The 27,053-nt window shown below is 43.4% G+C and overlaps 2 protein-coding genes across 8 annotated transcripts; both read right to left on the bottom strand.

Moving 5' to 3' along the window:
• Positions 1–231: 231 nt before the first annotated feature.
• KRT6A (keratin 6A) lies at positions 232–9,167 on the bottom strand. Of its 7 annotated transcripts, none has more exons than XM_039862357.1 (11): positions 9,142–9,167; positions 4,539–5,052; positions 3,416–3,630; positions 3,038–3,098; positions 2,784–2,879; positions 2,513–2,677; positions 1,889–2,014; positions 879–1,099; positions 623–657; positions 456–509; positions 232–416 (listed from the first exon to the last, which is right to left on the bottom strand). In XM_039862357.1, the coding sequence occupies exons 1-11, from the start codon at positions 9,165–9,167 to the stop codon at positions 232–234; spliced, it is 1,698 nt and encodes a 565-aa protein (XP_039718291.1). The 7 variants fall into 7 exon arrangements, with proteins under 7 accessions (XP_039718291.1, XP_039718290.1, XP_039718289.1 ...); XM_039862356.1 differs by having other exon boundaries at positions 232–428; positions 465–509; XM_039862355.1 differs by lacking the exon at positions 9,142–9,167 and having other exon boundaries at positions 232–404; positions 447–509; positions 4,539–5,134.
• An 11,183-nt stretch (positions 9,168–20,350) lies between these two features.
• On the bottom strand, positions 20,351–26,374 carry KRT5 (keratin 5). Its single transcript, XM_039862358.1, is given in 10 exon segments — positions 20,351–21,019; positions 21,456–21,490; positions 22,240–22,460; positions 22,705–22,830; positions 23,218–23,382; positions 23,965–24,060; positions 24,173–24,233; positions 24,993–25,207; positions 25,776–26,203; positions 26,206–26,374. Coding segments are annotated over 10 exon segments (1,851 nt in total). The 3' UTR covers positions 20,351–20,684.
• Between the last annotated feature and the right edge of the window lie 679 nt (positions 26,375–27,053).

Here is a 27,053-nt window from a genome sequence, read left to right as displayed (position 1 = left end):
TGCCCTGTTCTGGAGTAGGACACATGCAGTGACCTTCTGATGGTGAGCAATGGAAGCTCAGGTGGAGCAGGTAAGGGCAGAGAGGAGAAATGAGGGCACTCAGCAACTTCAGTTCTACCTCAAGGACTAAGAGAAGTAGGAAGCAGGAAAAAAGAAGCAACATGAAGAGAAGGCCATGCAGCTGGACAGGGGGCCTGAGACAATGTGGAACCGAGTGCCAGTAGGATGACTTCAGTGCTTGTAGCTCTTCCTGCTGGAGGATGAGGTGGTGGTGTATTTGATGGTGGAACTGCTGCCCCCAGCAGAGCTGAGGCCACTTCCCACGCCTCTGCCACTGCCAGAACTGAAGCCACCTCCAAGGCTGTGACTGCCGCCATAGGCATAGCCGCTGCCTCCGCCCAGGCCTAAGCTGCTGCCTCCGCCCAAAGCTAAGCCACTGCCGACACCGCCGGCACTGCCATAACCGCCGGCACTGCCATAACCACTGGAGATGGTGGACTGCACCACGGCTGTGGAGGAGAGAAGAGCAAGGACACACAACACATGGTGAGCTCATTCTACCAGCTCGCGTCCAGTCAGAAGAGAACAAGGGCAAGGGAAGGAGACAAGCAAAGATACTTACAGATGTTGACTGGTCCAACGCCTTCCCCACTCAGCCTAGGAAGGAGAAAACACAGTTGACCATGAGATCTCAGAGAGCCGCTATGCGACCAGCGTGGGAAGCCTCCATGTGAGGCCAGTCCATGGGGAAACTGCCTTTTCAAAGGTTCTCTCTGAGTAACAATCATGGCCATGACTAGAGGGCCCTAAACTTGTGCTCATTGGCTGGACATTATGGAGAAGCAGCCAGATGTCTGAGGGGGTTGTGAGTTACTCACCGGCACTCCTCGCCCTCCAGCAGCTTCCTGTAGGTGGCGATCTCCACGTCCAGGGCCAGCTTGACATTCATGAGCTCCTGGTACTCCTTCAGCAGCCTAGCCATGTCCTGCTTGGCCTTCTGCAGGGCGTCCTCCAGGCCGGCCAGCTTGTTCTTGGCGTCCTTGAGGGCCAGCTCCCCACGTTGCTCAGCGTCAGCAATGGCGGCCTGCAGGCTGGCGCACTAGAGGGGAGATAGGCAGAAGAGCTTGCGATCCAGTCTTCCTGAGGAGACTAACCGTGCTCCTCCGTTTCCGATGAGGAAGAGGTCCAGAGCCCAGATTGCATGGGAAGGGCTCTCTGACGCTTTTTGTCCAGTCTTTGTCCATTCTGCAAACCTTATCTAGTCTGGAAGCCACTTGAGAAAACCTGTGTCCCATGTGTTAATCACCTTGTGTAAGGCGGTGGGGACTGACTGGTGGAAGACACTACAGAGGACAATGAGGAAATGGACCCACTGGCTTGTTTTGAATCTTTCCAGTATTTGATAATCTCATGTGACTGCCACACTAACTCATATAAAACTGAAAACATTCTCAGTAAGGTGATGACTTTCTTCCACCTCACATTTTTGGGAGACACTGGTCTTTGTCCTGTGTCTTTGCTTGACTGGCTTTTTTTCATGGCTGAATCTCTAGCAGATTGCAGCAAACTTCCTCACACTCTCTGGCCTGACTTTGCTTTCTCAACTTGTTTCTTTTGTGCCCAAATCAACTGTTCTTCTCATGTAATCTCAAGCCCCTGACTACGTTTTCACAGCTTGAACCAGGGCAGACTTTTTTTCACATGTTTGTCTCATGTTCTCAGGTTGGGATCCATCTTCCCCACCTGTGAGAACTCACTAAGGTAGCAACTGCATGTCTGCTCTTCCTGCTGTTGCCTCAATTCTCACGAATTACCCAAATGATGGCTGATGACTGCCAGGTGGTCTGGCAAGGGAATGATGCTTTTCTCTACATAGTGCCCACCGTACCTGTTTCTTGACATGGTCGATCTCAGATCTCAGCCTCTGGATCATGCGGTTGATCTCAGCAATCTCCTGCTTGGTGTTGCGCAGGTCGTCCCCATGTCTTCCGGCCGTGAGCTGCAGCTCCTCATACTGTAGTCCAGAGGGAAAGAAGGTGAGGCATATGGGCTTTCACATGCTAATGGTGGCATTCGCTTTCAATCAGGCATGTAATAAATTTGAACCTAATGGCTTCCCCACAAGAGATTTTAGAAAACATTGATGTTGCAAGGTCATTGGATACTATACATGAACCTCAGACCATCCTTGTTATGGTGGGACCACTGACTGTCCAGTTTTCCTCAGAACCAGCAATGTTCTGCACTATGTTTCTATGAGCCAGAATCAGGGTGAAGTTAAAGCAACGATCACTAGGTTCTCTTCTACGTTAGCTTTGCTCTTGCATTGGGTTTCTTTGACTGACTAGACTTGCACATAAATTCGGTAATTGTCTAGTCTATCGGTGCAGGGTACCCATTCTGTGAGAGGACCCAGCACCCTAGAAGTAGATTGCGCAGTGAAGTCTGTGGTCTTGCTAGTCTTCAGGGAGCAGGCACAGGAACACCTCAGCCACTGCCCACCCATGCCCACCTTGGTCTGGTACCAGGACTCGGCCTCAGCCCGGCTCCTCTGAGCGATCTCCTCGTATTGAGCTTTGACCTCGGCGATGATGCTGTCCAGGTCCAGGTTACGGTTGTTGTCCATGGAGAGGACCACGGAAGTGTCTGAGATGTGGGTTTGCATCTGAGCCAGCTCCTGCAGAACGTATGATTGTCAGATCTCCTTCCGTGACATTTACAGAGATCATCCACCCTACGCAGAACCCCATTAGAGCAAATACGAGGGAGGTGGATATGCTTACTGCCTCATAGAAGGCTCTCGTGAAGTTGATCTCATCCATGAGAGCATCGACCTTGGCTTGTAGTTCAACCTTATTCATGTAGGCAGCATCCACATCCTGGAAAATAAGCCAGCAACGTGGAGTGAGCTGAGCCCTTCTTCCCAACTGCCCCTCTTCTAACCTGCCCACCTATTGTCTTCTCAGATGTGGGAAGAGACACAGAGTCCTTTCCTTCTACAAAGATCTTACTTCTACCCCGACCTTACTCAGCTCACCTTCTTCAGAGTCACAAATTCATTCTCTGCTGTGGTGCGCTTGTTGATTTCATCTTCATATCTAGAATGAGAAAGAGATAAGATGTCATTGAGTCGGTGGTGAAGAAAAGGCAGCCTGGGACCCGCTCTTTGTATAATGGATATGGCCAAATTGAGCTTTCCTGCCAGATAGCCTAAAAGATGAATGTTGTAGTCCCTACTCTCTCCTGCGCCCATATGGCCTTTTCCTATTCTTTGGGGTTTGTTTTTAGGCAACAATCGTGATTTTCATTTTCTTGGACATTCTTTGCTAGCAAATCACGCTCACGTCTGCTCCTGGTCACCAACAGTCTTGAGGTGTGTGCTTCAGGAAACCGAGCCCATTTGTCTTTAACTCACTTGTTCTTGAAGTCCTCCACCATGTCCTGCATGCCCCTGAGCTCCGAGTCCAGGCGTCCTCTCTCCCCGAGGATACTGTCCAGCTGTCTCCTGAGGTTGCTGATGTACTGCTCGAACAAAGGCTCCAGGTTCTGCCTCACGGTCTTGGTGCCCTGCTCCTGCAGCAGGGTCCACTTGGTGTCCAGGACCTTGTTCTGCTGCTCTAGGAACCGCACCTGGAGGAAGGAAGAAAGAGATTTGAGTTGTCAGGTCCCCGAGCATGCTTGGTCACCATGATGCTGAGCTACCACAGAGCACGTGTAGAGACTCAGGCTGGCAGACCTGCCCCGCAAACTGCTGTCCTTCACACCCCACAGATTTCACTGGTAACGTCTCCCCGTGGACCTTGAGGTGCTCTCACCCTCTATGTTCTGAAGGCTATCAGTGACTTTCAACATTTCTTTTCTTTCTCTTGACAGGCACAGTCACTAATCTGGTTCAAAATAGTATTTCCTTGATATATTACACCAAGCTTTTTTCTTTTAGATGCTACCTCAGGCAAAAGAATGTCAAATATCTAGAATCTAATGATTAAATTCCACTCTTATTAATGGTCAGATTCTAATCTCACTTTCCATTTAGTGCACGAGTCTCCTCTAAAATGAACTTTCTTAATGGGCCCTATCTGGTTCTACAAACTTAGTATTTCGATGGAAATGTGTTCTGAGTCTTTTTGTTTAATCCAGCAGTAATCCTTCTCTTCTCTCTTTTTTCTTTTACTCTTTTCCCTCTTGCCCAGAGCCCCAGAGCAGCGTTCTGCCGGATTTTTTTTTATCTCTTAGATTCCTCCGATGGTAAAGCTAACCCATTCCATTTTCTCACTGCCTATTTTTCTTTCCTTTAGGGTTATAAAAGTTGAAAATTCTTCCTAGGCAGGAGGAATGAGGAACATGTAGTAAATTCAATAGTTCTAAAAGATTTCCATCCCCTCTGTCTATGGCCAACATGGAGCCAACCTGGCATCCCAGTGGGGAGCCAGTCTGTCTCTGTCTCCCTCTGCTCATTCTCCCCCTGGTAGGACGTTCATCCGTTCTCTCGTTTGGGGACTCAAAAATCCCAGGGCGGGCAGCTTCTCCCGGCTCACCTTGTCGATGAAGGAGGCGAACTTGTTGTTGAGGGTCTTGATCTGCTCCCGTTCCTCAGTCCGCACCCGCTGGATGGTGGGGTCGATTTGCAGGTTCAGAGGAGTGAGGAGATTCTGGTTGATGGTGACCTCTTGGATGCCTCCAGGGGGGCACACGGGGAAGCCAGAGCCCCCATAGCCACCAGCAAAGCCAGCTCCACCACCAAGCCCAAAGCCACTACCAGCTGCACCGCCGAATCCAAATCCACTCCCAGCTCCAGCTCCGAAGCCAAAGCCCCCTCCAACTCTGCCGCCATATCCTCCACTGATGGCACAGCTGCCCCCTCCGATGGAGATCCTCTTGGAGCCCCCCAGGCCGTAGAGGCTCCGGCTGCCAAAGCCAGCTCCTCCACACACTCCACCAAGGCCACCACTGCCCCTAGAGCGGGACACGGAGACACTGCTGAAGCCAGAGCGGCAGACCCCAGGGACTCTGGCTGAGCTGGCACTGAAGCCACGGCGGCTGCTGCTTTGGCTCCTCATAGTTGTGCTAGACATGGTTCCTGAAGATGCGAAGGCTGGAGAAGGCGTGAGAGGCTGGAGGGCAGAGCTGAGAGGAGCAGATGTGTGAGATGAGCTTCCCGCAGCAGTTTATATATAGTGAAAATGGGCTGGGCCCAGTCCTGGAAGGTGAGCTTGCAGATTGGGAAGGGCTGGGCTTTACAAACCCCCCCCCCAGCATCTAGAAAGGTATGAAATATGACGATTGCATTTTTGGATTTCTTTCATCAGGGAGAAATTCTCCTGCCTTCCAGCCTTAACTTGATCCCAACACAATAAGCCTGGATGTAAATTCACTGAAGTCATGAATTAGTCATGTTCTCAAACAAAGGAGACAAGGCACTGATCTGTGATAATTGTCTTTTCTTTCTGCTTACTCAGACACTCTTCTGAGTGTCCCCTTCCCACACAGGTTTTCTAGTCCACCAGCACCACCCTTCCCATCAGGGTGGGACTATCTCTGAAGGCTTACAGGCATTTACTCAATGCCCTGAGCATGAAGTGGCCTACAGTGTTTTCTTCCACCATGTTTGAACCTGTCCTTAGGAGCTCTTGGATGCTGTTCCCAGTGGCCTGGCCATGGTAGTGCTGGCTACTTTGGGGACATAACCTTACCTTGAATAGCAAGGACAGAAGAAGTTTTTTTACAGTGCAAGACCAACATTTGCTCTCTGTCCTGTCTGATAAGCTGCCCAATTAGTAGTTTCCTGAGAGGATAGGAGACAGCACCCAAGACCACTCTGACCAGAGACTTGTCTTCTGCATAGTGTTTCTCTCCACGCCAGCATCTCCTTTCCTCATGTGTGTTTTTCCATTGAGCTGATTATCATGTAAATTTTTCTTTCCAACTGGAATTTATAGACATCTTTTCTCTGCTCTTTTGGAATTTCTTTTAGAGCTTAAAGAATCAAAAATGCATAGGACAAAAATCAATAAGAAAAGCACTGAATTTTGATTTCCTCAAATTTTTACATTTCTTTAGAATCAAGAGTCAGACATCTTAATGGGATGTGCAGAATGCTAAGGGACATATAGAAGCAGTGAATCATAAAAATGTGCCCTTACAAGTATGATGATGTCACAAGTAAATTCCAAATTTACATTTCTAATCTCAGCACTTGAAATCTTAAATTTCCGCACATCTTCTCAGAGAAGAGAAGGCTGTCAATTGAGTGCGGCGTTTGGTGTAAAGGGGAATGAGGTTCATTTTTTGCAGTCCACACATTAAGTACGGAGCACAAGGAACATGGAGAGCAACTGCAGGCATGTTGTTCTATTCTCATAGAACAGGCAGCTAGGGGAGGAAAGACAAACTCCTGAATTGAGATGTCCTGAAGAAAGCTCTTGATACTATTTTACAAGTAGTCCTATCTCTCCAATGTTTTGCGGGGCACAACATCCAGGAGGGAAGGGCATTTCCTGCCCAAAGGAGGTGCTAACTCAGCATCTGGCTGGGAAGAGATACCTTCTCAAGACAACGGAAGCAGCTCCCCTCCCTCCACCCTGCTTGCACAATGGATGACCAAGAAATGGGCTGCCACCCAGTTCTGAGAAAGAAGTGTTCCTTCCCATGGCACTGTTTTCTGATCCATGCTACTCTCTTGGGATAGAAGCTTTAGGCTTGGCACAGATAGTGCCAGGAGGGGTAGGAAGGTTTGGCAAGTCAGATGGGAGCAGCGTGCATTTGCCCAATGTCTTATGTCCATGTCAGTGTCCAATGTCCATTGCTGCTTTCACACTGTGATGGCAGAGTTGGGTAGTTGTAACGGAGTGTGTGGCTCACAAAGACTAAAAGATTTGCTCTTTGGCCCTTTAAAGGGAAAGTTTTCCAATCCCTGGTTAAGAGCATTGATTTTAGAGACAGAGTGTTCAGGCTCATAACCAGGCTCCCTTGTGTCTACATGAAAATTAACTCATTTTTCACAGATGTAAACTGGGGATGAAAATAGTACCTACCTCATAGTGTCATGAGGAATACATGAGATAATTAATGTAAAGTCCTTAGCAGTGCCTGCACATAAGTTCTCAAAGAAGATGAGCTAATATCATTTTTATAAAGGAAGTCTGAAGAAACTTGGGTATATTCAGGCACCCTCAAAAAGCTTCCAGAACTGGAACACAAGTGCAGCTTATGTGTGTATGTGTGTGTGTGGTGAGGGGGTGAAGCGAAAGAGAATGAAAGCAATGTTAGTAAGAACCTGGAAGCCACATGTAGGCGGAGTCCTAGGTAACACCTTACCCAAGTAGATGGAAGGTAACGGTGGTCAGCAGGCAAAGAGAGAATTCGAGTTCTTGGTGGGAGCCCAGCAGGCTGTTTCCTCCCTGCTCTGAAGTCAGGCTCCCCTGCCTCATCCTCCACTGGATCCTTGTCTATTTTCTGGACTGTGGGAGACAGGGACAGGCTGCTGTCAACCAGCACTGGTGACCAGATTGGTTCTTCCCTTAGTATTGATTTTATCTATTTTTAGGGTGGGGGTGGACTCATCTCTGAATGAAGTGTATAATTTAATTGCAGCAGGTACCTCACATTAAAACCATTTAGCCTATCAGAGAATGGTTTAACTTCAATATATCATCCAATCTCAAGCTTAGCATGCATGCCAGACAGCACCAGCAATTTCCCAACACAAGTATTTCTCCTACTGGTAGATTTACAACACATTCTCATGCATGTGTGTGTGTGTGTGTGTGTGTGTGTGTGTGTGCTGTGTGTGTGTATACACACACAGAGAGACATATATGTATGTGCATGTATTCATTCATATCTATCTATCTATATCTATCTATTCATTCATTCTAAAGATACACATCTTCTTCCCGTCCCCACCCCTCTTCTAAGTTCCCATCACTACCTTCCAGGGAATGATGCTCTGGGAACCAATTCCAGTGACTCTGACCATGAGTAAGGTTAGCTGAGAGGGCTCATAAGAGATGATGAGAGCTCCTAATACAGTGGAGCGGGAGTTGGGAAGAAGGAAACCCGTGGTAGATCCATTTCTGATTTCATTCTTTCCTAGTCTCACCACCCTTAAAAGGTCAAATTTGTATTTTAGTCATTTGCCCTTGATTTTCTGTATCTTTCTTTGGGTGTGTGGAGGTGTCTCCCGTTCCCTAACCTATTTTTAGACTGCCACCTTGGGTTAGGCTGTACTTCTTTCTTCTTCTAGAGTCCAGCCCTCTGCCCTCTATGCCTGCTTTGTCACCCAGGAGAGGGTTGTGTTCTTAGGTAGTGGGGACCCATAAATGGTTAGAGAATTGACTTATTGGATGAAATATTTCCAGTGACTCTGAATCATGTTCCATAGCAGAGCCCAGGGGAATTATATGTTCCCAGAGGAGCAGACCTTCATAATAAGATTAGAACAAAGAGTGATAGTTCAGGCAATTATGTGAGAGAAACTAAAGCAAGCAGTGGGAGTAATTCCAATGACAGCTGGCCTCCTTCCCAGCAGGCTGCTGAACCCAGCCTCTATTCTCTGCCGGGAGAGCCTCTATCCAGTCTGGTGCTGTCTCTGATTGCCAGAGAAAGAGGAAGGCCTTTGTTTTAGAGCCCAGGGATTAATCTGTACTTTTTACATTTTTCTCAGCATGTCAGAAGGCAGGAGGGAACCCCTGAAGGCTGAGCCCATGGAAAATCTACCTCAAGAGAATTTGTCTTGTCTTTCTGCTTCCCTGGGTGGAGCTGGCTCATGGGAATGAAAGATGGGCTTTTGTCATCATCTGTCAAAAGCTTAAGACTAAGTGCCTAATCTTGCAAGCCTCAGCTCAGTATGAAGCTGTTCAGAGGGAATCCCACAGACCTAGTCCTGTCTCTAGGGAGTACCCATTGAAAGAGAAACATGCAGCCACACGTGTAAAGAATGTAGTTTGTGGCACCAAAGTTGGAACGGAAAGCTCAGCCTTCTATGATACAAAGAAAGGTTCTGAAAATATTGAAACTTTCAAAATTGCATTATGTAGTAACTAGGCTGTTTATGAATATGTAGTATGCACCAAGCTGTAGCACTTCCCTCTTCATCTCAATTTTCACAGACACAGTCCACCTATTTTTTGCATAGAACACAGTGACAGCGTCACATACCTGGACATGATACCTGAGTGGCTTTGTCCACATCTGCAGGAGGTTTCTGACAGCTCTGTTTTCCAGTGAGATGGGGCTGTACCTCAGGATAATTGTGGGATCCAAAGGTCATTGAATGAATGACTTCTAGAGAACAAGATGTACAAACTTGCAGTTATAAAATAAATAAATCCTGGGATATAATGTACAACATAGGGAGTATAGTCAATAATATCATAATCCTGTATGGCGATGAATAATTACTAGACTCACCGTGGAGATCACATCGTAAGGTATATAAATGTCGAATCACTACGTTGTTATCTGAAACTAATATTGTAAGTCAACTATAGTTTAATAGAAAGAGAGAGAGAGAGAGAGAGAGAGAGAGAGAGAGAGAGAGAGAAAAGAGAGAGAGAGAGAGAGAGAGAGAGAGAGAGAGAGAGAGAGAGAGAGAAAGAAAGAAAGAGAAAGAAAAGAAAGAAAAGAAAGAAAGAAAAGAAAGAAAGAAAGAAAGAAAGAAAGAAAAAGAGAAAAGACAGGAGAAGAGAGGAGAGGAGAGGAGAGGAGAGGAGAGAGAAAGAAAGGGCACGTACAGTGCTCAATGAATGCTTAGTTCAAAACGTTGACCTGCCTCTAGAACTGCAGTTCCAAATCGCCAGACTTCACTCCACGTGGCTTCTAGTGGGGATCAGTCAAGACTTTGTATTTGTCCTACATCTTCCTCATAGCCTGGAGGAGATGAAGGGGAGCAGTGTGGCTGCCATTTCAACCACAAACAGTAATATGAAACAAAGGTTCTGGGATGAATTGAGCTGCAATTATTAGCCCACAGGATTGATGTATGTCATGTGCCTTGAGGGACACAAATTGAGCATTTATACACTGATGGAAAAAAACTGATTGTTCCTTTCATGATTTTGGTACACATTCCCATAAAACCCAGTTCCTGGGTAATACATTTTTAAAAGTATTCATTTCTTTTTGATTCACCCTGTACTTACTAATTTTGGGTAGGTAGGTGAACAGGAATGTTTAAGTAACAGATAAGTGCATATTTGGGCTGGGGACTGAAGGCCTCATTTGGATGAAAACCCTTGGCTTTCCTAAACAAGGTAGGGAAACTAGTTGGAGGAGCAATGTATAAATTGTGAGTGAGACACTTAGACACTCAGAGGCAAGCAGTACTGTTGGAAGTGAAAAGAAGTACTTTAGAGAAGATGTGATGGTGGGAAGAGAATGAGCTGAAAAGCAGGGCTAGTGTAGATCGAGCCTAGGATGAACGGAGCAAAAGGGCATGGGTGAGGGGATGGAGGGCTAGATTCTCCTACTGCTATATGTCTGGAGTCCACGAAAGGAACAGGGGTTGAAGATGGCCAAGCCAGGGCTCCACGGGGCCCAATAAAATCCCCAAGAAGAGTCACTGGCCTGGTTTCTTTTCTCTCCACTGTCTCCCTCACGTTCCCACCTCCCTTCTTTTTCCTGCCTCCTGGTTTCTACTTCTTCATTGCAGGGTCCACCTCACTATACTGTGTTATTAAAAATAAAAGCGTAGTTCGCTAAAACTACTCCAACAACCCTCTAATGAGATACACAAATATCTACTTAAGTAATGTAAGTGACTGAGGTGCAGTCTTGTGGAACAATGTCTTGTTACATTTGCCTTCTGTTTAAACTCCCTTTATTTCAATAAAGGGGAAATGTCTAGTTAATTGTGAGTATACTAGATGATTCTCTCAAATTCAGAGAAATTCCTACCCAAACAATTTATTTCAGAATTATCTGACTCTTAGAGTATGAATATCCTAGAGAGCAAACATGCTTCAAACGGTCTCCTCTAAGATCTCTTGACTTGTAGTGGCTACTTCCATCTATAATTTTTAATAATCTCTTAGTTTAGAGTTGGGATTAGTAACAGATCATTGAAATCCTGGCACAGGTCTGTGGAACTAAAGTTGCAAAAGAGGCCTCAGAGGGATCCGATCAATTTAACTTCCTTCCAATTTTTCTCTGCCCTTCCCTCAGCCACTTTTGGAAAATAGCCTAGATTTTTCTAGGAGGCACAGAAGAACATTCAACGTGGCTAGGGAAGTTTGGGCCCCATGCAGAAAAGGCCGATTGGCTAATCTAGATTCCATTCCCAATTCACTTCCTTATTCCACATAGCCACCACAGAAAATTGAAAAGCAAAATATTCTTTCTCTTTTTAAAAAATATTTGTGTTTATTGAGCTATAATGCCTATACAGTGAAATGTGCAGACCTTAAGTACAGAATTCAATCTATTTTGGCACATTCGTTTCTATAACCCACATAATATCAAGATACACTTCCATTATTCCAGATAGTTCCTTGTGCCCTTTCCCTATAATCCCATTGCCCCAGGCAGTTACTGTTTTGATTTTTTCACTTTAGATTAATTTATTTTAGAACTTTATATAAATGAAATCATACAACATATACTTTAAATATGTGCACGTGTGTGTGTGTGTCTGGCCTTTTTCACTCAGAAAAATGTTTTTGAGATTCACAACAAATGCTTGTTGTGAATTTTGGCAGTTCATTCTTTTTCATTGCCAAGTGATGTACCATTGTATAAATATACCACGGTTTCTTTACCCATTTTGACTGATGGGTTCCTAAATACTTCTAGTTTGGGCTTCCCTTCTATAAAATTATTCTGAACATACTTATGTGTCTCCGTGTGGACACATGTTTTCATTTTGCTAAAATAAATACCTAGAAATAGAATTGCTGCATCAAGATTAAATGTATAGTTGCTCGGGCACGTCGCATGTGTTACATAATCAGAGCCACAGTAAATTCCATTTTTCGATCTTTCTCTCTCTCTCTCTCTCACACACACACACACACACACACACACACGACTAAATGTATATTAGTTTCCCAAAATAGTTGTACCATTTAAAAAAATAGACTTTAATTTTTAGAGCAGTTTTAGGTTCACAGCAAAACTGAGCAAAAAGCAGAGTTCTGATATACCCCTCCCCACCACACACAGCCTTCCCTACCATCAACAACTTCACCAAAGTGTACAGTTTTACAGTCGAGGGATCTATGCTGCTATAATCATCATGTGCAGATTTTTGTGTGGACATAAGTTTTCAGCTCGTTTGGGTAAATACAAAGGAGCACAATTGCTGGATCATATGGTAAGAGTGTGCTTAGTTTTGTAAGAAACAACCAAACTGTCTTCAACATGACTGTACCATTTCACATTCTCACCAGCAAAGTGAGAATTCTTCTTGCTTTACATCCTCACCAGCATTTGGTATTGTCGGAGCTTTGGATTTTCACCATTCTAATAGATGTTTAGTGGTATCTTGCTGTTTTAACTTGCATGTCCCTAATGACATATGATATGAGAGCATCTTTTCATGTGCTTATTTGCCATCTGTAGATCTTCTTTTTCTTTTTTTTAAACTGATTGATTATGATGCCCTGAACCCTCAGTTCCTGGATTTCCCCTATGCTTACTCTATATTGAAGTGTCTTTTAAGGTGTTTGGTCTATTTTCTAATTGGATTGTTAGTTTCCTTATTGAGTTTTAAGAATTCTTTTTACTTCAAATAAGTCTTTTTAACTAATCTGTCTTTTGCAAATATTTAATCCCAGTCTATAAATTGACTTCTCATTCTCTTGACAGTGTTTTTTGCAGAGCAGAAATTTTTAATTTTTATGAATTCTAGCTTATCAATTATTTCTTTCATGAATCATGTCTTTGGCATTGTATCTAAAAAGTCATTGCCGAGTTGGCTCCATACCATAGTGGTTAGCACGTCTGCTTTACATGCAGAAGGTCTTGGGTTCATGCCCCAGGTGGAGCCATGGACCATACCCCAGTTGTGCCAGGCCCCGAGTGCATGCCCCAAGTGTGTGGGAGGAGATGTCCCGCCTTCAGAGATCTAGTTCTTAAGGGGAAACAGCAACATCCATAGGTCAGGGGTGGAAGTCGGGGAAGAAGAATTAAAAGAGGGGGGAAAAAAATTAAATAAAAATAAAAAGTCATTGCCAAACCCAAGGCCATCTAGAGTTTCCCTTATCTTCTAGGAGTTTTATAGCTTTTCAGTTTACATTTAGGTTTATGATGAATTTTTAATTAATTTTTTTGTGAAGGGTATAAGGCCTGTGTTTAGATTCAATTTTTTTTATTTTTTTTGCATGTGGCTGTCCAGTTGTTCCATGACCATTTATTAAAATGACTATCTTTTCTCCATTGTATTGCCTTTGTTTCTTTGTCAAGGACCAAGTGACTATATTTGTGTGGGTTTACTTCTGGGCTCTCTATTCTATTACACTGGGCTCTCTATTCTATTCTTTTACCAATACCACACTATCTTGAATACTGTAGATTTATAGTAAGTCTTGAGAATGAATAGTGTCAGTCCTCCAACTCTGTTCTTCTTCAATACTGTGTTGGCTATTCTAGGTCTTTGGCTTCTTCATAAAAACTTTATTCTGTCATATCCACAAAATAACTTGCTATGATTTTGATTGGGATTGTATTGAATCTATAGATTACATTGGCAAGAACTGACATCTTGACAATATCAAGTCTTCCTATCCATGAATATGAAATGTCTCTCCATTTATTTAGTTCTTGGATTTTGTTCATCAAAGTTTTGTTGTTCTCCTTATATAGTCTTTGCACAAATTTTTGTTAGATTTATACCTAAATATTTTGTTTAGGGTATAATGTAAATGGTGTTGGATTTTTAAATTCAAATTTCAATTGTTCATTACTGGTATACAAGGGATCAACTTGTAGATATTAAGTTTGCATCTTGCAACCTTACTATAATCGTGTATTATTAGTATTTTTTGTCAATTCTTTCAGATTTTCTACATTAACTATCAAGTCATCTGTGAACAAAGATAGTCTCATTTCTTTATTCCCAATTTGTATATACCTTTTATTTCTCTACGTGTGTGTGTGTGTGTGTGTGTGTGTGTGTGTCTTATTGCATTAACAAGGAATTCTAGTACAATATTGAAAAGTAGTGGCGAGAGGGAATATCCTTGGCTTGTTCCTGATCATAGCAGGAAAGCTTCGAGTTTCTCATCATTAAGTATGATGTCAGCTGTAGGTTTTTATAGATATTCTTAAAAGAAGTTCCTCTCTATTTCTAGCTTGCTGAGAGTTGTTATCATGAACAGTGTTGGATTCTTAAATACTTTTTCTGCACCTATTGATAGGATCATGTGATTTTTTTTTCTATAGCCTATTGATGTGATGAATTATTTTAATTGATTTTAAATGTTGAACCAGCCTTACATACCTGGAATAAATCCCACTTGGTCACGGTGAATAATTATTTTTACACATTGTTGGATTCGATTTATTAATATTTTGTTAAGAATTTTTGCATCTATGTTCATGTTTCATAGAATTCACCAATGAACCCTTCTGGGCCTGTTGATTTCTGTTTTGGAATGTTATTAATTATTGATTCAATTTCTTAATAAATATAGGCTTATTGAGATTGTGTATTTCTTCTTATGTGAATTTTGGCAGATTGTGTCTTTCAAGAAATTGGTCTATTTCATCTAGGTCATCAGATTTGTGGGCATAGTAACAGATAACATTCAGATTAGCATGGAGATGGTTCTGATTGGGAAAATATTGTAAAATATTCAAAAACCATTTTCAGTGTAAACATTTATGCAAATTTTGATAAACAAAAATAAATGTTGAAGATTCATTCAAACCTTCCCAGATATCAATGTAAGGATTATAGTTTTTCTTTTAAACAAAAATGGACTACCTTTTAGGCCCCATTTACACAGGCTTATTCTAGAACTTAGCTAATCAGGTATTTCATAAACAGTGTTATTTGAATACAAAAGAATGAAGAGCAAGGAAAACTTCCATAAGAACAACAATAACCAACTCAGTTATAATAACATTTTGACAATTTAAAACCATGGCAGAGACCCTCTGCCCTGGGTCACAAATCAAGTTGCAGTCTAGCCTTATTTCATGGTTGTCTGAAGGTGGGCAAGGGTCTTGCTGCTGAGCAGATCACTAGGCAGAAGCTTGGAGAAGGGGGAGAATTTTGAGAATTAGTGACTTCTCTACCTTTCTATCATACAGCTGCAGAGTTTGAGGTCAAGGGCATGGTGGAAACAGAGCTTAGGAACTGCCATGCTGTACAAAATCCCAAAAGCTAATAGGGAAACTTCCAATGAGCCAGGCTAAGACTCTGGTTCTCCCAACTCATGTGAGAAGCTCTGCTTCAGCAGGTAACCTACAGGCCTCCCTCACCACCCTTGAGTGAAGGCCAGCTGAGTACTCAGTTCTGTAGATGTCAACTGCATGCCAGCAGGCTTGATACCCAGAGCAGGCATTACTATCTCAGGCACTTATGAATAGGCTATCCAGAGAAAATAGAAGACACCCAGTTAAATTTGAATTTCACATAAAAAATTGTAATATTAAGTATGTCCTGAATATTGCATGGAATGTATCTATATTAAACAATTATTTGTTATTTATCTGAAATTCAAATTGAACTGCACAGCTTATATTTTTATTTGAAAATCTAGCAACCTTATCAATGAAGTAAATCTGCCTTCATGTTGAACTACAGATAAAGGCACTGGTATTTGGGCTGCTGCTCCAGATCTCTTTTGTAAAGGGGCAGACAACAGGCAAGGACCAAACTTAACTAATCCAAACCATCCCCTCATTAACTAATCCATAAGTTACTTAAAAGTATTCTGTTTAGTTTCCAAATAACTAGAATTTTTGAGATATTTTATTGTTTTTATTTCAAATTTAATATATCATAGTCATAGAACATAGTCTGCATAATTTTAGTCTTTAGAAATTGGCTCAGCACCTGGTCTTTGTGAATTTCTCATGTACACTTGAAAAAAATGTTGTGGACAGTGTTTTGTAATTCTTTGGACGTTCTACATGCAATTTCTTTGAGAAATATACTGTATTACATATGTCTTTTCCTGGGTTGTGGCTTGATGTTTTGCTCTCTTCATGCTATTTTATGAGCAGAAGTTTATATTTTTTTAAGATAAGCAATTTTTATGATGTTTAAGAAATTTTGCCCCCCTTCAGGTCATCATGACAAATTCCACTTTCTTCTAAATACATTATTGTTTTACCTTTCACATATAGGACTATAATAGAGCTGAAATTGATTTTTGTGAATGGTGTGAATTAAGACTCATGAAACATTTATTTTCCCATATAGATAGTCAACTTATCTGGCACCCTTTGTTGTGCAACATTATTCTTTCCCGATTGCACTACAATGGCACATCATTGTTGTAAATCTAATGAGTCTGTATGTGGTTTGTTTCTAGATGCTATATGTTGTTCCACTGACCCATTTTTCAGTTGTTTTCTCAATACCACACTCTATTAATTACTGTATCTTTAAAATAAGTCTCAATATTTGGAACTATAAAAACTTTGTTCTTCTTTTTCAAGATTGTTTTGACTATTTTAGAGACTTTTTTCATTACCATAGACATTTTAGAATAGGTTTATCAATTTTCATAAAATAGCAGCTGAAATTTGATTGAAATTGCTTTGAATCTATAGTTGACATGCTTACAATATTAAGTTTTCCAGTTCATGAAGACTGTAGATACCTCTGTCTTTTAGCTTTCTTTAGCCATGTTCAATAAGCTTTTGTAGTTTTCTATATATAAATCTTGCATGTCTTTGGCTATATTTGTTCCTAGGTATCAATTTTTTTTTGATGCTACTGGAAATGGTATCTTTTAAATTTCATTTTCTAATTGTTTCTTGCTAGTATGTAGAAATACAATTGATTCTTATATTGATTTTCTAGTGACCTTGATAAATTCACTTACTAATTCTAATACTTTGAAGAATCTTTTGATTTTCTATGTACATAATCATGTCATATGTGAGTAACTATAGTTTATTTTCATTTTTCTAACTATTTAAATGTTTATTTCTTTCTCTTGTCTTATTGCACTGGTTATACTCTCCAGTATAATGCTGAATAATTGTGGTTATTAGAGTTATCCTTGCTTTCTTCCTGATCTCAATGAGAAAATTTTGATTATTCATTATTAAAAGTAATAAATGCTGTCTAGTTTGGGGGGGCATATGACCATTTTTTTCTTATTATTTTATTCTGATGAAGCTATGTATTATATGATTGAGTTTTTAATGTTAAACGAACTTTACTGTAATGATGTTCGACAGTTGAAGACTTTTAAGCCCAACACTTCTCTCTTTTCCTTCTACCCACATCTGAGAAAACTAATAAGAAAGCCTAGGTAATCCTTTCTTTGTGACTGGTGGAAACTTCAAACCATGTGCAGGAATCGTTAGCCTGGACTCACTCCAACTACCATAAAAATTCCACTTTAGTCTCTTTTCCCTGTTTTTTTCAAGTCATATTTGGGCCAGTTTGAGAAGCCTGTCCCGCTCTCTTTAGAAAGACTTGTTATGTGAGTAATATACATTTCCATACTATCTTAGTGTGTGTGGCATCATCAGTTCCAATAGCTAAACCAAATTTTAAAAAAAATTTTTTTTTAATTTTTATGGTGTCCTTAGTTGACGAAATCCAGTAAGTTTCAGTTGTACATTTTAACAGTAAGGCATATATATATATATATATTTACATTGTGTGTTCATAAACCAAATTTTGGATGGCAATTCATTTTACCCCTGTAGGGTGGTCACAGTAATTGGTACTGTGATCAGGATGTCTAGATGATGACTGCCTACCACAAGTGTCTTTCTTGCTTGCTTTGGCTTACAACCTGGCTCTGCTGTCTGCTTGGGAGTGTATACTTTCTGGCTAGTGGGCTATTTGAGTTGTGTTGCTGCCTGCTCTCAAGCTTGCCTCTTGAGATGTTCTGCTTTGTGCTACATTACTGAGTTCTTCCAAGCCTTTTGTTATAGATTTAACTGATCCATATTAGAAGTTTCAATAACTGTCATTAAGGGTCAGGAGTACAGGACTAGGGCCTCCTCAAAGTAGCAGTGGGTTACATGTCTCAGCCCAAACCTACATGTGTGTCTCATATTGAATTGTGTGTCTCAATTCATCTGTAAATAATTACTGACACTAAGCAGAAGAGAATGACTCTTATCCTGTGAACACTGATGTTTGTCTCAAGTAGGTGTTTAATCTCATTCTATGAAGTACTCAGGGGAAAGATTGATAACCTGTGGAATACACAGGCTTATTAGGTGATTGTTCATGTGGAGGAAGAGCAGTTACTAGGGGCATACTGAGGCCACATTCTTAAGGGCAGATGGGTTACTACGACCCTACAAAATGCCTTAGCTGTTGCTGCTGCTGCTGCTGCCTATGCCTCTGTTGGAAAAAGAAAAAAAAAGAAAAACGATCCTCATCCTCAGGGCTGTAGGAGAAAACTTATATGACACCTCTGTGACACAACTAAGGGGTTAATTCAACTATTTACATGGGGGAGGCCCCAAACTCTGATGATACTGATTCGATGTTCTCTGGAGGAAGAAATGTATAGATATGAGCAAGATAGAGAGAATCCCTCTTTCCCACAAGTATATCCTGTAACCATAGAAAAGAAATGAGTTGAAGTGGGAGGGAAAGAGTGAGGGGAGAGGGGAGGAGGAAGGGAGGGAGGAAGAAGGAAAGAAGGAAGGAAGGAAGGAAGGAAGGAAGGAAGGAAGGAAATGGAAGAAAGAGAAAGAAAGGAAAGAAGCTTAGAAATGGGCATGGGGGTTACAAAAACTGAAACACAATTTCATCAATTCGAAAATCCAAAATTTACCAAGAGAATTTATACATCAAAAAAATGAAAAGTGGATTGGCTCTATCATACAGACTACAAATAAACTTTAACATCTGATGAAATACACCAAATGGCAAATCTTCATGGCCTTAATCCATGTCGAAGCTCAAATTATACTTATGCCTGAGTATGTCACTAAATTTAATCAAAGTATCCTATAATCTTGCGGAAGTTATAAAATACAAGATAGAAACAAGCAAGTGTGCCTCACCTTAATTGTCAGAACTATTGACTTACTTAAATTTCACATGATCATACCATCAATTGAAATATCTTACAGTGGTCATGGACACTCTGACCCAATAAGAAACAAATTAAAATTAAGTTAAGTTGCTGACACTTACAAATTAGCTTTACAAAATGGGATTCTATGGACATTCCCCCAGTTAAAATAGTTAATATGCCCAATATAAACTAAAATAGGCCCTTCAAAGAGCGAGATTCATTATAGGGGATACATTGAGAGAAAAAATAATATACACAGTTTCTCCATTCAACAACCCAATTTGGCCTGTTTTTAAAGCTAGAAAGAATAAACATAGCTCACAGTAGATTACCACAACCCTAATGCCATGGTCACACCCATTAAGGTCCACTACCCAATATTATTGAAATTGCTGACCCTATCTAATTAGTACCTGGTAAATATTTGGCTTTTATGAGTGGGGACTGAGAGCCAATTCAACATTTTGTCTTCTGAAGGAGCACAATACATCTTTACCCAGACACTCACTGAGTACTTCAACAGCCCTGCCATTACAGTCTTTGCAGGCAAGATCTTAAATGCATCTGACTTTCCCCATGAGCACAGGTATGAGTCCTCCTCCAAAGAGATTCACTGGACACACTCATACAGGATATACAAATATTCACAAAGGAGTTCACCTCAGTTAAGGTCCTGAAATTATTTGGTAATCTAAAGGTCACTCCATCCCTGACACTGTTAAGAAATAGCTATTGACCCTCTCAGTACCCACAATACTAGAACAGGCTCAATATCTTTTAGGCCTTTTTGGGTTCTAAAGGCAACATATCCCTTATTTATAAATTTTCCTTAAGCTGATTTATGCTGTTACTTGCAAATTGGCCCACTTGAATGGGGACATTCTCCAACAAAAGGCTCTGCAATCTGTCCTAATTGCAATACAATGGACACTCTCATTCATGCCTACTAAAGATTCCTTCATTTTACAGGCTTTAGCAACCTTCTCTCAGCCTCCTGGGGTTTCTGTCCTGACCACCTTGAATGGCCATTCTCCCTTCAAGGTCATTCCATTTTCCCTGTAAATCATCAAAGAAACCAATTACATCTGGACACATCGACCCTCAAGAGGTCTCTAGGCTGGTTGTAGGCTTTGAAAAAAGAATTCTGCACAACAGCTTATATTATAAAAGCATTTTATTGAACACACTCTGAAAGTAGTCAGAATCAGAACAAAATTTGGGGTTGGGGTGGGGACTCTGATGGTTTAGATACTGAAATACTTTGGATTTTTCTCTCATCAAGGACCATGCCGTAGAGACTTAAAGGCTGATTTGAAGCAGAACATAGAATCGCGGCTTAGGAGACTAGAGACTGGGGATTGGGCCTTTCTGGAAACCAAAGACTGTGGTTCTGCAATAAGCTTGGTCTAGACTACACTCCAGTAAAAGGGAAAACTTGGCTTGGCACCAACCTAGAAAGGCAGTCACCAGGGGCTGGGTTGCTGCTCTTGGGAGGCAGTGACTTGCAGCAAGCTCTTAGCTCTTGAAGCTCTTCCGGGAAGAAGAGGTGGTGGAGACAAATTTGACGCTGGAGCCGCTGCCTCCGCCGCCACTGCCAAAACCCCCTCCCAGGCTTCGGCCACTGCTTGAACTGAAGCCAGAGCCCCCCACACTGAGCCCACTGCCTAGGCCGACACCCCCACTGCTGCTGGAGTAGTAGCTGCTGCTACCTCCACCGAGGCCGCCGCCGAGACCTCCACCGAGGCCGCCGCCGAGACCTCCACCAAGACCTCCGCCGAGGCCTCCGCCGAGGCCTCCGCCAAAGCCACCACCACCGCCGTAGGCAGAGGAGACGTTGCTTGTGACGACTGCTGCAGAAAAAGGAGGGAGAACTTGGTGAGACCAGTCTGTCAGATTGATTCTACCATCCCATTTATTTGATCCTTCTAGTGTTAGTACTATATCTGGCCCCTTTTACAGAGTAACAAATGAGGCCCAGAAAAACTAAGTCATTTAGTAAAGGTTCCAAACAGAAAGTTGGTGAACATAGTAGATAAGGGGTGGTGCTAAATCCTGGGGGGATAGGGCAAGGCAGGGAGGCGGGGTACAAGATAAAACATGAGCCACACTGCTTCATGTCTCAATCTGTGTCCTCTACCCTCCACCACCTGCTTCTCACTAAGTATATGAAAGAACCATATATAGGGGTGGAAATGTCTGGAATCTAGAAACAGCAGAGATTCTGAACTGGTACCAAATACCACCTATTATCATCATCATTGTTAATGTCTGTTTAAAGTTACTTACAGATGTTGACTGGTCCAACTCCTTCTCCACTCAATCTGAAAGGGGAAAATTGAAATAAGAGTTAAAAACTCCCCAAAAGATAGCACGAGTCCATGTGGATAACTCCTAGAGTCACATTTAAAGCTTGATCTATAAGCAAGGAGCCTGTGTACCCTAAAAAGCTGCTTAAATTAGAGAGATAGCTCTCTTTCTCAACGAAGAAGACCTGGCCTAGAAACAAGTATCAAAGGAAGATTATGATTCACATACTCCTCCACCCATTATATGGAAAGCATGAGTAAGAGGCTGCAGGAACTATGAACAAGTACGAAGCAGTTTTTGCCTTGTGGGAGCTTACATTCTGTGAAGCAACTTGGCATGACAGAAATACTTCTGACAGAAGATAGGCAGTGGGCAGTGTCAGAAGATTGAAGAAAATGGAGCAGTTTGAGAATCCAAAAGCAGGTGAATTTAACTCAGCTGGAGTAATCATGAAAAGCTTCCTGCAGGAAAAGTACTTGAAGAATGGGGAAGACATCTGTTGAATTGCTTAGTTATTTGAAGGAGAGGCAGCATCCGAGAATACTGGTCAGAAAAGTGAGTTGGGACCACACTGTGTGGGTGAGCTGTATGCCCAGGTGTCAGATTGAAACCAGATTAATAATGGATAATTATCATGCCCACAATAGTGTGTGTGTGTGTGTGTGTGTGCGCACATGTGTTTACATCCTGTTGTGGAGAAGAAGCTCTACTTATCAAATGTGAGGCCATCTCGGGCTTGTGATGTCAGCCCTACGTAACCCACCTGCACTCCTCGCCCTCCAGCAGCTTCCTGTAGGTGGCGATCTCCACGTCCAGGGCCAGCTTGGTGTTCATGAGCTCCTGGTACTCACGCAGCAGCCGGGCCATGTCTTGCTTGGCCTTCTGCAGAGCGTCCTCTAGCTCAGCCAGCTTGTTCCTGGCGTCCTTGAGGGCCATCTCCCCACGCTGCTCGGCATCAGCAATGGCGTTCTGCAGGTTGGCGCACTAGAAGGAAACGAAAAAAGAGGGGGGACACTTTAGTGGTGAGCTGGGCCTGAGCTATTTCTTCCCGAGATTCCAGAGTTGTCCTGGTCATTGTGGATGCGGGAACATTGAAACTCTGGTACTTGTTCCAGCTCTGGGTGTATATGCATGTGTGTGTGTGTATTTAGAAAAATTAAAACAAAACAAAACAGGTCTCTCTTTCAGAGCTCAGGCCCCATCTTGCTTTCTTTCAGCCTCTCCCTACCTGTTTCTTGACATTGTCGATCTCAGCTCTCAGCCTCTGGATCATCCGGTTCATCTCGGAGATCTCATGCTTGGTGCTGCGGAGATCGTCGCCGTGTCTGCCAGCTGTCTGCTGCAGCTCCTCATACTGGTGCCACCAGAAAAGAGGAAAGACTCCATTTATATGAGGGTGGAAACACTTTCCCAACATTCACAGGCAGGAGATACCAAGAGGTGGCAAGTGGTCATGTTATCTGGGGCCTGAGGCTGGTTTTGGATTTGTCAAGATGGATCTGGTCTTAGATAATTTCCTTGTTAGTGCTTTGCTTTCCTGGAGACACTGGTGTGAAATTCAAAGTGAGATTCTCCTTAAGGTTCTTGAGTTTATGTGGCAAAGGCACATGACTATCCCCATAATTCAACCCAAAAGGCCTCCACAGGTTTTAGGAGCCTCATCCTTAGCATTTTGTCATGGCCTAAAATCCTAGACACATGTCCATTCCCTCCCTCGGGACACATTTGCCAGGGCACCAACCTTAGTCTGGTACCAGGACTCGGCTTCCGTCCGGCTGCGGTTGGCGATATCCTCATACTGGGCCTTGACCTCAGCGATGATGCTGTCCAGGTCCAGGGAGCGGTTGTTGTCCATGGAGAGGACCACAGACGTGTCTGAGATGTGCGTTTGCATCTGGGAGAGCTCCTGCAAGGAGATTTGAAGTCAGTCATCTGAGTCTGCATTATTTTATGTCAGGTCCATTCAAATATTTCACTCATTCTGGTATGTCAGCTTGAGGAAAAAAACAATAGCCGCCTACATCAAATATTTAGATAAGTTAATAAGTAACCCAAACTGTATTAAATCTATTTAAAAAATTTTTTAACAACTATGAACCTCCAGGAAATATACTATGTAATCTATCAGATGTGAATCTCCTTGGGTCATAACTTATTTCAAAAGAATCTAGTCTAGTGATTGCCATGCTAAGAGAAAACAGAGAAGGGTGGTCCAGGAAAGGTATACGTGTGCCTCTAATAACTCACTCTAAACCTCACTCTGCAAAGTGATTGTTAAAGAGGTCTTTTGCTTTAAATTTGGCTTTTTTTTTTTTTTTAAGGAATTGGCTTTATAAGTAATAAAGTGTGAGTAGTACTAAAGGGATAAGAAAGACAGGGATGTATCCACAGCTTAGAAGCCACTGGAAGTCACTTAATCCTAGAGACCCTAACCCTGGTGGTGTCCCAGTGACCGTCTCGCTGAGTCCTGAATAAGGGCATCTCTTACCGCCTCAAAGAACATCTTCAAGAAGTTGATCTCATCCATCAGTGCATCGACCTTGGCCTCCAGCTCCACCTTGTTCATGTAGGCAGCATCCACATCCTAGAGAAACAGGGATGGTTGGCACTGCAGGATGGTCTCCACCCTGACTTAAATGAACTGACACCGTAAGAGAGCACAGCCACAGGCGACAGGTTCTGCTCTACCCACGCACCTTCTTCAGCATCACAAATTCATTCTCTGCGGTGGTACGCTTGTTGATTTCATCTTCATACCTGGGAGCAAAAGGGATGGGAAGTGCTTATCAGAAGATGAGGGACAGGTGAGGCCTGGGGTCTTAATTGCATAAAGTCAATTGCATAAAGTCAGCCTGCTTTCCCACTGGGAAGGGGCTTCTCACATCATATAGGCAGAGAGTGTGAGCCCCTAGACAAGGTCCTTACCCATTAGGATATTGCTTTTTCTTTAACTGACAACCAGATCATCATTCTTTAATTGCTATAATTCAGTTGCTCCAAGAATATTCCTGTAGAAAAGCTGTGCTATTTCTCTCCATCTCCAAACCTAGTCATTTTCACTAGTGCTTTTTTTCAGCTTTCACAGCCTTAAAAAAAAAAATTTAAAACTAGCAGCCCTGGTTCATAAGGACTAAAGAAATTATTTGAGCCACGAAGCTGGGTTATGTCATCAATTCCCGCTTTGTGGGGAATCCATCAAAAGTCCCTGTTCTGTATTTTGAGGGTACTCGGGAGGAAAGCCCAAAAGAGCAAGGATTGCATTGCTGCGGTTTCACCAGCTGGTACCAAGGGTGTAGAGCTTGTTGCTCTGGCCGGTGGCTAAGTGCCTTGCAGAGGAGCTGAGCTTGGGGCTGGAACTTCCTAAACATAGACCTGGATTTTATTTTAGTACTTTGGGTATTTATAGAAGGCATATGCATCTAGCCTGTGAGAAGGGCATAAGCAGTAGTCTGGTTATGAAGTACATCTGGTACCAAGAGGACATCACCCTCCCCTGTCCACTCCACCGCAACTCACTTGTTCTTGAAGTCCTCTACCAGGTCCTGCATGTTTCTCAGCTCCGAGTCCAGGCGTCCTCTCTCCCCGAGGACACCGTCCAGCTGTCTCCTGAGGTTGTTGATGTACTGCTCAAACAAAGGCTCCAGGTTCTGCCTGACAGTCTTGGTGCCCTGCTCCTGCAGCAGGGTCCACTTGGTGTCCAGGACCTTGTTCTGCTGCTCCAGGAACCGCACCTGGAGGAAACAGAGTTTGAAGATGGAGAAACCAGATTTCATGTTTCATTGATTAATCGTCAGTTTTTCTCCCATCTCATGCTGTCCCCCTAAACCTTTCCCGTATGCAGTGCCTGTCCCTGGGCTCTTAGGTGCTTAGAGTGAAGCACCTAATCTCACTTCTGGGGAGACAAGGCACTTATCTAGGACACAGATAACGCTGGGTATGGCTGGGCAGAGTGAGGTCCAGTGCAATAGTGGCTGCGAAGGCACTCAGACTGCTACTGCCCAATGAACTCTTCTACCTTTCTCTGTTATCAGCCCCGTTACACGAAGTACAAAATTCGTCTCTTTGCCCAACAGTCCTCAAGGAGCCCTCATGGGATAATCTCTGAAAGGGAAGAACTAAGACCAACTCTTTCAAGTCTAATTAAGAAAATGGGCCACAAATCCGAGACACAGAAACAAGTAGAAACACATAACTGTAAACTATGAAGGATTTCATACCTTCATAAATTCTCCCTCTTCCTACTCTGTTTGGCATTTGTTCTGCACTCACAGTGGTTTTTCACAAAAGATCATGTCTCACCTTGTCGATGAAGGAGGCAAACTTGTTGTTGAGGGTCTTGATCTGCTCTCGCTCCTCAGTCCGCACCCGCTGGATAGTGGGGTCGATTTGCAGGTTGAGGGGAGCCAGGAGATTCTGGTTGACCGTGACCTCTTGGATGCCTCCAGGGGGACAGACGGGGAAGCCAGGGCCACCAAAGCCGCCTCCAAAGCCAGCACCCCCACCGAGACCAAAGCCAGCACCACCAATGAGCCCAAAGCCACCACCGGCTCCACCGCCTAAACCAAATCCACTCCCGGCTCCACCTCCAAAGCCATAGCCACCTCCAGCTCCATAGCCACCTCCAGCACCGGCACCAAATCGGTTCCTAAAGCCACCGCCACCAGCACTGATGGAGATCCTCTTGGAACCCCCCAGGTTGTAGAGGCTCCGACTGCCATAGCCACCTCTCCACCAGCACCCCCAAGGCTGATCCTGCCAAAGCCGCCACCGCCACCGCCACCGCCGGACCGGGACACGGAGGTGAAACTGGTGCGGGAAACAGACGGAGTAATTGCAGAGGCGGCGCTGAAGCTACGGCTGCCCCCACTCCGGAAAGACACACTCGACTGGCGAGACATGATGGCTTGATCCTCGCAGAGCAAGAGTACTAGGCACTAGGGGTTGGGAGGTGCTAGAGAGAACAGAGCTCAGGAGGAAGAAGCAGGTGGCTCTGTTACCCGGGAACCACAATCCCCTCTTTTATCTTCTAGAACGGGGGTTGGGCGAGAGAGTTGTCGAGCTGTGAATGATTAAGTGGGCTGGGCACGCCTGGGGGGCAGCTGTGAGCTCACCGTCACACCTGCACAGTGGTGTGGGGTGCAAGCGCTTTCTTCCTGGCAGGCTCTGCTTAGTTAGGAATAACCTTGCCTTGCAGCACTAATGTCTTGGCAGCAAATTAGTGACACTACAGCAAGTTTCATTTCCCCACGGGGGCCCAGGGCTGTGAAGAGCCCAAGAAAGATGCCGGGAAGCAAAGAGGCCTTTGGCCAGGGTCTTGAGGGATCTTTACAGGACCAGTGATACGGTCAACTATCCTAGCACGGTGTACACTATCCATGAGTGGGAGACAAGGCAAGTCCCCGCTGGCGGTAATCTGCCCTTGTGACTCTTCTAGACAGGTTGCCGCAAGAAGTTTCAGCACTTGGAAGGCAGCTGTAGCTTGATACCTCAGCTATGTGCCAGGGGGAGGAATAGACCCATCCTTTACTACAGAATTTCCTTTCTTGGGGGAGGCAGTTATTCCAGAATCCAGAGAAA

The sequence above is a fragment of the Pteropus medius genome, unplaced genomic scaffold (genome assembly GCF_902729225.1).
Source record: "Pteropus medius unplaced genomic scaffold, Ma_sr-lr_union100, whole genome shotgun sequence".
In the NCBI taxonomy this organism is placed as follows: domain Eukaryota; kingdom Metazoa; phylum Chordata; class Mammalia; order Chiroptera; family Pteropodidae; genus Pteropus; species Pteropus medius.
The sequence above is the reverse complement of the archived record's forward strand: the minus strand, read 5'-3'. Positions and strand labels throughout refer to the sequence as shown.

Coding starts and splice junctions, on each gene's coding strand:
- KRT6A (XM_039862351.1), bottom strand. CDS start 5,075: ATGTCTAGCACAACTATGAGGAGCCAAAGCAGCAGCCGCCGTGGCTTC. Junction 2,880..3,037: donor AATTTGTGACTCTGAAGAAG/GTGAGCTGAGTA, acceptor CTTATTTTCCAG/GATGTGGATGCTGCCTACAT. Junction 510..622: donor CGTTGGACCAGTCAACATCT/GTAAGTATCTTT, acceptor TCTCCTCCACAG/CCGTGGTGCAGTCCACCATC.